Raw genomic sequence first — 10330 nt, forward strand, 5'->3', positions numbered from 1 at the left:
TGCCACTTCTAATCTCAAAGCCGCCCCCCTTGCCCGGTCCCTCCTGCCCCATCCACAGGGGCCAAGTGGTCTTTTAGAAGAGGAAATTAGATTAGAAAACTCTCTGCTGAAAATCCTTCAGACATATCTTGTCACTTTGAGGAAGCACCCCAGAATCCTTACGGTGTCCTCGGAAACTCTGCGTGACCCAGCCCTGACAGCCCCGCGGCACCATCTGACGCCTGCTTCTCCCCACTCCCGGTGCCCTGCCCACACTGACCGCCCTCCTGACACGCCCGTGCTGCCTCGGGGCCTTTGCACGAGCTGCCCTCTCCCTCAGTGTTCTTCGCTCTTCACCGGGCTCATGCTTCAGGCCTCGGTTTAGGAGTCACCTCCTCCTCCCTTAAGCTCACATAGTACCTTGTGATTTTTTTCTTCATATATGTTGCCATGCTTTTTAATTATATATTTATCCGTGCGATTATTTGTTTCATGTTGGTTGCTCTAATTATACTTCATAAAGGCGGCAATAGTGTCTGATTAGCTCATCACGGGGTGCTTGAGGCCTAGAATCCTGGCGCTTAAGAGGCTGATGTAGACACCTTTTAAATGGATGGATGAATGGATAAAAGGGTGTTTTAAAATGCAGCTTCTACTATTAAGTATAAAGCCAACAAACAGACCAGGAGTCAGCACCATTCAAACAGGACTTTGTTACACTCAGAGATCCTAAGGGAAGAGGACACGCCACACCCCGGGGCCACGTGGGGAAGCGGGGCGGGGGGTGGGGTGGGGGGTCAGGAGGCACAGGGATGAGGGGAACATTAGGGCAAGAACCTTTGCTGTGATTTCCACAGAAAGGAACAGGCAAGGCTGGCTGAGAAGGCTCGGGATTGGCCCTAGGGTGATCAGTGGAGGTGGGGCGTGGCCGGAGCGTGAGCACCCCATAGGAGACGCAGGTGACGCAGGTGGGGGTGTGGGCTCTGGAGGGTTGGTTCGCACTTGGAAGGTGTGCTCGCAGGTGAGTTAGGAACCAGGGGTCCTAGGAACAGGGGCCATGGCCCCACATGGACGCTTACAGAACTCCCGGAGGACCTGGGCTCCCGCTTCAGAGAAAGACAGAGAGCTGCGAGCACAGCAGTGGCACAGCCTGGTCCCCGGGGACGGCGGCACATAGGCCCCAGGCCCAGAAGGGGCCTCTCTGAAGGCCTGGGAGTGACCAGGAAGGACCCGCAGAGGCTGGATGCATTCCTCCAGGGCGTGGGTGTTGTCAGACGGTGGAATCCGCCCAAGCTGGTCTGGACAGAAAGGCACTGATTAAGGGTTAAAGACAGATGGCGGAGTCACTGGAGGGATGAAAGACACACATTGGAATGAGCCTCGGGGAGGGACTCCCGAAGCCACAACAAAGAACTGTGCAGCCCAAGGACCTTCTGCTTATGCATGACGGAGAAGTCCCAAAAGCCGGAAGCTGCCACCCCACCATCTCCAAGAAGCCACCTCGTAAAGCAGGAGGCTACCAGCAGCCATCGCTCCCCAGAGTCTCTATCGCAACCCAGGGCATGTTCCTCTCCCTGTGTGATTCAGCGTCACACGCAAGACCACTCAGCAGATAGAGTCATTCACGTCTCATGTTCCAGGGGCCCGGAGTCTGGAGAGCGCCGTTTTTAGCTTAGGCCTCTCGGAGTGGGTGTGCGGATATGGCCACGTGTCTACCGCACGTGGTCTGGTGCTTTTCACTGGTATGGACCGCGCGTTTACTTTTTCTAAAATGTCAATTATCGGACAAAATTCCGTCCCTATATCTTGGTGGCTATGGCTCTGCCCCCGTGACCCCACTCTCAAGAGGCTCAAGGCCTACCTTCCCGATGTGTAGAGGTCACGTTCTCTACCCCCTGCTGGCGTGCACCCGTGGGCGTCTGCACACAGAAGCAAACATTTGCCCAAACTCCAGCTAGCGACGGGGAGGCTGCAGCTGCTCACCTGGAATGCGACCACGTTTCCCAGCCAGGAAAACCCCCGCCATCTGCCGGGCCAGCTCCAGAGGCTCGGCAGTTGGGCTCGACTTCCTATGTCCCTGAAAACGCGTTAAAGACCTTGTTACCTATAAGACGCACGGATGAGGAAGGATGCCTCGCCGGTATCCTTGGGATTTGGATCAAGACCCCTGAGTCCAAATCCTGACTCCGCCACGACTTCTACGTGTCATTTTGGGAAAGTCACTTAAGTTCTTGAGATAGCAAATTTCTCATCTGTAAAACAGGCCTGGTGCCAAGTACTTCACGGAGCTATTGAGAAAAGCACACGCGATACTGTATGGAAAATCACTGTGTAAACGGAAACACGGCTGGCCTGGGGGGGGGGCAAGCAGGTGCCATCTCACGAGCCGACCCCCGAGATTTTACCAGACCGGATTCGAGAAGGATTCTGAGGCCGTGTCTGGGTTCACTGGGGAATGGCGCGATTGCTCGGTAGAGATGTCTGTTGTGGAGAGCAGAGACGGTGGTCTTGGGAGGGCACGGGTAAGGCGGGCGTCACGGATGTCACGCACTTGACATTCCCGCGCCAGCGAAGTGGGTGTTGTGATTATCGCCGTAATGGCGGCGGTCCTCTGGGAGCTGCCTTAAGGAGACAAAACCGTCAATAAAGAAGCATTTACCCGACGGAGAATGGGGCTGGGAGAAACCAGAGACTTGTGTTGTCGGACTCGGTCGGAGTCGATGTCCCACGCAGGGCCTTGGTGGGCTGGGAGCGGAGCTGACCCCGTGGCCCTTTCCACGGCCCCCCGAGCGCCATCGTATCTGTCCATCCGTCGTGTCCCGAGCACTGCAGGCCCGTTCCGGAGAAGAGGCTGGTCTGGACTCCCAGCTTTACGGGGACTTGGGCTCCTGCTTTGGGCTCTGCCCCAAAGCGGATGCGAGGTGGCACCTTCGCAGGTGTGTTTTCCATGTTCTCTCCCCTTCGGCTCTAAGGCCCCAAGCAAATGGTGGAGCCACAAGAACAAACGGATCCTAGTTCCTTGGACCCCACGTCACCACGACCCAAATGCCTCACCCGCTTGGTTCATCCTGTGGACCAAAAAAAAAAAAAAAAAAAAAATTTTTTTTAAATAAAAAAACTTCCCTTGTGTTGGGCCACTGACATGGTGGAGTTTATCTCGTAGAGCAGCTAACAGTCCCCCCTTATCTACGGTTTTGCTTTCCATGGTTTCCGTCGTCCCCGGTCAACCGCGGTCCAAATATAGTAAATGGAAAATTCCAGAAATAAACAACTCGTGGGGTTTTATAAATCGTGCACCATCCTGAGCGCCTTCCTTCCTGTCATCACGGAGGCGTTTGGTCATCTCGCGTCATCCGAAGAAGAAAGCTGAGGGCAGGACAGGAAGCTCTAGAGGCCAGCTCCGCATAACTTTTATTACAGTATATTGATGCAATTGTCCTAATTTATTATTAGCTATTGTTATTATGCTCTTACTGTGCCTCATTTGTAAATTAAACATTATGAAAACTATATGCATGGAGAAGAAAACAGCACCTGTGGGGTGCGGTGCTGTGGTTGCGGGCACCTACCAGGAGCGCGTCGCCCACGGGGAAGAGGGGACAACTGTATCATCCCAGCTTTCACAGTGGCCATAAGAATTTCAAATTTCTACTTTGGTGCCTCAACAGATACCGCACATCTAGCAGCTCAGGCTCTTCGCTGCATCCTCCAAACTTGCTCTTTGACCTTCGGTCTCCCCGGCCCTCAGCTGGAACCCTGCGGTCACCTTACAGTGCCCGCTCTACTTCGCTGCTGACCCTCGGGCGGAGCCCGAGTCCGCCGGATCCTCTCCCTGTCGATCCTCTCCCGGCTCTGCCGCTTCTGCTGCCTTGGCCTGTTCTCGATTCTCCTCTCTTTCTTGCCTGACGACTGACTGGGTCAGTCTCCTAATTAGTCCCCGCGTCACTCTGCCTCGGCTCCAGTTCGTCCATCCGTCCGTCCGTCCGTCCGTCTGTCCGATTTGCTCGTATTAAAGATGCTGTCACGTGACAGCGCGAACACTACACTGACAAAGATGATTGGGAGGAGCTGCATGAACGGAACGGCGCCTCGAATGAACAGGCCATTAATTACAGGTGCTACGGAAGAAACGACAGGTTGGTACGAGAGCATCATAGTGGGGCTGCAAACGGGTCAGGGGAGCCTTCCCGGAGGAGGTGACCCTCGAGCTGAGGTACAGGAACCAGACTTTTCTAGCATGTTCCCAGGACTTCGCAGAACACGTGGCACACAGTCTATGTTTCAATCATTGGTGAAGGATCCGATGAATGGATGAGTGAAGGGGGGAGGGTGGGGACAGATGGACAAGGCATGAGGCTGTAATTCATGGCACGAACTACAACGGAAAAACAGAGCTGCAGCCCCCAGATTTCCCTACTCCAGCTTCGCCACCTCTACCCCGTCCTCCGCCCCACGTCCCCGGGAGCTTACACCCGTCCTAGCACTCAGCACACTGCGTATGACTGGCGGCAAAGTGAGTCCACAAGAACTTGTCTTGTTTACCAATATAGCCCGGCAGCCAGCCCACGGCCTGCACAGAGGAAACACTGCACATAAATATTTAAAGTCGGTCGGCATTGCAGGCAAACGCCAGGCACCAAAGTCAGCGGGGCAGGAGAGGGTGGAGTTGGGAGCGAGTAAATAAAACGCGAGTCAGCTGCCAGCACCGGCTGGCACGGAAGCGGCTGGGAGCCAAGTGGAGCACATACGTGCCAGTGGCACGTGACTGTCAGGTCTGGCGACAAGCCAGAGCCAGCGGAGGTGAGCAAGGATGCAGGTGTGAGACTCGAGGAGGAGCCACGGGGGGAAGCCAAGTGACCCGGGCGGCACCCTTCTGGCTGCCCTAAAGTTTCCGGCTTACACCTGCTAGGTCACGCCATGGCCTTTAAAGGGAAGCACCCACACGGGACGCTTCATGGCTCCTCTGCCGCACCACGGCCGTGCGTGTGCCTTCGTGTGTCTGAGCAGAGTCCCCCGGGGCACAGGCACCCCCGGCGGGCAGCTCCCTTTCCTGTTAGCCTCTGCATCCCGCCAACACTCTGCCCAGGGCCTCGGGGAGCCCAGTGCCTCTCGGTCGGATCCACCGCCATGTGTGTTGGCACAATGAAAGCCAGCAGGAGAGAGCACTGGACCTGGGGCCAGGCCCGCTGGTGGGAAGGTCCCCAAACGAACAGAACCTCTGCCAGGAAATCTAGCAACACAAGGCCCCGTGGACGATTGCGAGGTTGTTGTTCGAGCGCTTCCTGTTTGTGTGCTGGAGGCCAGACTTCCTATTGTGTCTATTCTGGTCCTCTCGTTTTGACTTAAGCATCTTTTCAAAACAGGCGGCTTCGCCACCTCGTTCTGCCCCTTCGGCTCCTACGTCCTGCAGCAGCTGAACTGCAACTTGCTGCATTTACTCATTCGACACGTCCCGAGTCCCGACGCTGTGCTGGATAGGAAGTCACCAGCCTCGAGATTCTGTCGGGAAAGACGGCCAACTCACAAACGCGTACGGTCCAGATGAGGAAACAGACACCTAGGGGACACCAGAGGCAGGCCCCAAACCGCAATCCCAAGTTATCTGATCCTCCATGTTTCCCGACTCCATTTCCTCTCGTGTGGAAGTGACTCGTGAACAGGGTCAGAGATGGCACTGTTTCCCAAACACCCAGCAGCGCGGCCCCTCGGAGCAGCTGGGGGTCAACACTAACCTGCGGCCGTCGGATCTCCGGGGACCGAGCCTGGGGCTCTGCCTCACCCCGCTGCCCAAGGACCTTACCCAAGGAGAGGGAACAACCGTCGGGTTTGCCCAGGGCTGGTTCAATGCCGGCATCGGCCCCAGACACCCTTCGGCCCTGGGCCGACCCCGACAGTCGATCGCCCTTCGGTCCGTGTCCTTTGCTGCATGTGCTGGTTGGCACACATTCCAGGGCGGCCGGTCCGGATGGGCTAATTAATAGAGAGGCGTTCAGTGCCACGCAGAAGCACCTCGGTGTCAGCACCCGCCTCCTCGATCTGGCACCCTGCCAGCCCCAGCTCCCAGGATCCAGGCCACGCGAACGTGCCGCCTGCTGACTCAGCCACACCTGGCCTGCCCAGTCAGCAAGGGCAGCTCTGTGCATTCCTCCCGCCTGAGCAGCGGGCACAGGGCTCCGTGACCGGCCTGTGCATTTCTTCGCTTACGAGCTAGGTGGGTCATCTTTACTGCTCTGCTTGCCAATTACTGTTGGTTGCTTGCTGCCCGTCGGTGTGTGTCCCTACCCAGTCAACTCTTGCAAAAGACCACTTAATTTCAGCTATGACTGGATCAGGCAACTAATTATTAGATCGCATTTATAACTACTGTGTACTGAGCACTTATTTTTGTGCCAGACGTGTGCTAAGCACTCTGCATAAACTGTTTTTCATTTAATCAACCTAAGGAAGAAAATATTATGATCTCTAAAGACAAGGAAGCGAAGCACAGAGAACTTCAACAACCTGCCCCGATCTCGCTCACCCGCTAAGTGGAAGGGCCAGGCCTGGAGCCCAGCACTGACCGCCCAGTGTTCTAAGCACTGAGCTGTTTCGTTCCAGGCTCTCCTGTAACTCAACACTGTGTGATTCATGGACTGATCCACTCGTTTGACAAACATTTGTCAAGGGCCCACAGTGGGGCGAGCACATACCTGCCTGGTACCCAGACACTGGTGGGGTTGCCAGGTGCAACCTAGAAGCTTGATGCCCAAAGCAATCGACTGAAAAATTAATAAAGACTATTTTACAAGATCAGTTACGTGGTCAGGTGTAAAATAGACATACAGAATTAAACAGCATTATAATATATTATCGCTGGCCAGTTTCAAAATACAAGAAAAAAGATCCACACTATCGACGAAGCAAACTATAGCTAAATGAATTAACCGGAAGTACTGTGATCATGTGTTTTCTCTTTACTATTTCATAAAGTTATATAAAATTAAGGGATTAAAATATGCTAGAAGTTTTTTAAAAGCTTAAAAAAATGGGGTGGGGGGCCCGGGGAAACCAGCCCAGCAGATTTCCTGAGGGGCCATCCAAATTCTGTAAGATACACATTTCTCTCTCTGCTCCTCCAAATCGTTTAGGCATATGTGATCCCAATTTAAAATCTTGGCAGGATATTTCTTGGAAACTAACAAAATTATTCTCAAGTTAACCTGGAGGTATAAACAGATCAGAATTTCAGGTAAAGCTCAAAAGAGCAAATAGATGACGGAAAGACAAGCTCCCGTAGATACTAAAACTTACTATAAAGCAATGTGATTAAAATATCATGGTTCTTTAACAAAAACACACACAGTGCTGAAGCAGAGTAACAAGATTAGGGAAAAAGCCCAGATCTAGAAACTATGATATACAAAAAGTTAACACGTGATACAGGAGGCCTCAAACAAAACCACGAGGAAGGGCAGGATTGAACAAAATCTGCGAGGACGATTAGTTAAAAGTTGGGAGGTGGACCCATTTACCCCCTTATCCCACACCATTATTTAAAAAAAAAAAAAAATCAAACTTAAGGAAAACAGCTCTCCGGTCTGATCAGAGAGGAGGCAAACATGCAGACACACCTTTCTGTTTGACCCAGTAAGTGCTACTGCAGGAGGAAGAACTAAGTATGTGAACACACACAAGGGCGGAGCCCTAATTTTGCCAATAGGAGTCCCGAAAGCCTTCAGCAAGGAGCAAGCGTTTAATTGGGTTTTGAGGGGTGAGTAGGAGTTTGATGGTGGTGGGGGGTATGGTCATGAAGAGGGCTGGCAACGGGATTTCGCGAGTGTTGGTAGATGGGCAGAAGCATGCCCACGGGCTGAGGGAGATGCTAGCCTGGGCACCTGCTTCAAGTGCAATAATACCCTTTCCACAATTTAAAGACACTCTGCCAAGACGATGTGGTTCTTAGTGTGACCCATGGACCCCTGGACATCCCTGAGACTCCCCCGAGGGCATCAGCAAGATCACAATTATTTTTGTTATAGTCCTAAGTCATTATCTGCCTTGTTCTCACGAGAGTGAGGTTTTCCAGAGGCTGCATGAGGTGTGATACTGCACTGGACTGCGAGAACCAGCGTCTCTTCTGTAGGCCGACAGATGCAAACGGAGAACACAGCATCACTTTTCTTACTGACTTATATTCTGGAAAAGACAGCTAATTTTCATTTTTAAAAAACATTCTTTATGTTAACATGTAAAAGGTTGGTTATTACTAAGTAAATTAGTGTTTATTTTTTAAAAGGCTCACTTTCAATTTCTAATACAGTAAATGTTGAGAGCTTAAAGTTCTTTGGGGTCCTCAATAATTTGGGGGTATGAGGGGATCCCAAGACCAAAAAGTTTGAGAACCTTTACTTTAGACCCGATGAAAAGTTATTAGAAGAAGCACTGTTGACACAAGCCTGTGAGTTTTTCTAAGGGTACGTCCTCTGCCACTAACCAGAGCCTCAGATTCTGCTGTGGCCCCACCCCTCCCCGGCCAGTCCCCACTTAGAAGTAGGTGGGCCCTTGGACGATGCTGAAGAGGCAGGCTGGTGAGGGGATTGACATGGCCACGCTTTCTTTGCAAGATACTCGCTTGAAAGAGTAGGGTCATTTCCCTAGCCCTTGGATCTGGGTCAGTCTTGTGACCTTTGATTAATAGCATGTGGCAGAACCAAGCAATTATTATGTGCCTGTGCTATAAACAGACTGTGTACACTGCCCATAAGCAGTGCTGTGCACACGAGCCAACCAGAGAAGCACCTGTAGCTCTCCCACTCCGTCTCCTGTCAGCGCTTAAATACGCGGCCGGCAGGAAGTCATCACAGAACAGTGGCTGGATGAGTACAACGCGCAACCTAAACCCCAAAACCAACCCTGGAAGGAAGCCATTGGCCCCAAGTTGCAAGAAGTTCCTAAAAACAACAAACCAAATAAGGGCAAGGGCCCGGCCGAAAGTCAAACCAACAACCGAGGCTGTGACCTCTCAGCCAGGCTTGGAATGAAGGAAGCAGTTGACGCCATGGAAACCCAACCTCTGCAAACTCGTACCAAATGTAGACAGAAAGACTCCCAACTGTGTTAGGTGCCATGATAAACGGGGTAAGAATCTGAATAAAAATAAATTTTAGATAACATCCGTTAAGAATTTGCTCACATCCCTGCCAGTTGAGGAAGATTTTTCACGTGTCATTAACCCCCCACCAAATCCCTAATAAGTAAGGTGTGACTGCCACTACCCTCGAGCTTCTGCCCTCCACCTGAACTCTACCGCCAAGGTCACCTCGTGTTACTAAATGCAGCTGTCAATTCTCAGTCCTCATCACACTTGAACCTGCAGCGGCTACCACGCAGCTGACCACGCCCTCCTCGTCACACGCCTTTCCGCTGGGTTTCTAGGACACCTGACTCTGTTTTCCTCCCACCTGTTTCCTCCCTCTGGGTCTTCTGGTTCATTCCCACACTTCCCCAGGAACGCTCAATGTCAGAGGCTCAATGTCAGAGGCCCGGGGGCTCCGAGCTCCGTCTTCTCTGTTCTCACTTTCCGATCAGCCTCACGGCTTAAAATATCACTTACCTGATGACGATTCCCTAACTTTTATCTCCCCCCTACCTCTGACCTGAGCCCTAGTCCTATGCCTCCAACTGCCTAGCTGACGTCCCCCTCAGATGTGTAAAACTAAGGGCCCGCTCTCTCTCCTGCCCCGCCTCTCAGTGGCTCAAGCCCCAAAACCTTCGACTCTTCTCTCTCTCTGACCCGACACCCCATCTATCCGTGAAACTATGTTGGCTCCACCTTCAAAATACATCCCGAATTTGACCACTCGTCACTGTTGTCACCCTGGTCCAAGTCACCATCTTTCAGTGGATTCGGACAGCACCCTTGTAATAGCTGTTCTTGCTTTTACTTTTTTTTTTTTTTTTGTCTTTTTAGGCTGCTGTCAACACGGCAGCCAAAATGATCCTTTAAAATCTAAGTCAGATCATGCTACTTGTTGCTGAAAACCACGCGCTGGCCCCTCATTTCTCCTCACTCACGGCAAAGGCCAGAGGGCATACATTGGCCCACATGGCCCTGCTGACCGGGTCCTCCCTACCTCTCCAACCCCCCTTCCAGCTCTCCCATGCTCCCAGCTGCAGAAACACAAGCTTCCTGCGTGGTCTTGCCTCCAGGCCTGTGCTCAGACGGTTGTCTGCTTTAGAAGCTGTTCTAGCTAGTCACACAGCACGGCACCTTTACTTTCCGCAAGTCCATTATTCAAACCTCACCTTCTCAATGGGGACTACCCTGGCCCTCCCCATTGTCTGCCCTGCTCTACACCTTCATCTGTCTCCG

The 10330-nt window shown here is 52.5% G+C and overlaps 1 protein-coding gene across 21 annotated transcripts in view; it reads right to left on the reverse strand.

Moving 5' to 3' along the window:
• BCL2A1 (BCL2 related protein A1) overlaps positions 1–10330 on the reverse strand; it is a 60780-nt gene that overhangs the window by 47878 nt on the left and 2572 nt on the right. For 8 of the 21 annotated variants that reach the window (XR_002776067.1, XR_002776070.1, XR_002776069.1 and 5 more), the window contains exons 2-4: positions 8963–9104; positions 2385–2601; positions 1963–2056 (exon numbers count right to left, since the gene is read on the reverse strand). The exons of 1 other annotated variant lie outside the window; for it this stretch is intronic. Coding sequence is in view for 7 of the 20 variants with exons in the window: in XM_011374381.2 (XP_011372683.1) it covers positions 888–1277; positions 1963–2056; positions 2385–2601; positions 8963–9104 (843 nt within the window). In the remaining 13 variants the exon portion in view is untranslated. Of the gene's footprint in view, positions 1–21; positions 1326–1962; positions 2057–2384; positions 2602–3056; positions 3346–8962; positions 9105–10330 lie in introns of those variants that run through there. 12 more of the 21 variants (XM_023520055.1, XM_011374382.2, XM_011374381.2 and 9 more) reach the window with 10 other exon arrangements.

Source organism: Pteropus vampyrus, unplaced genomic scaffold, assembly GCF_000151845.1.
Source record: "Pteropus vampyrus isolate Shadow unplaced genomic scaffold, Pvam_2.0 Scaffold245, whole genome shotgun sequence".
In the NCBI taxonomy this organism is placed as follows: Eukaryota; Metazoa; Chordata; class Mammalia; order Chiroptera; family Pteropodidae; genus Pteropus; species Pteropus vampyrus.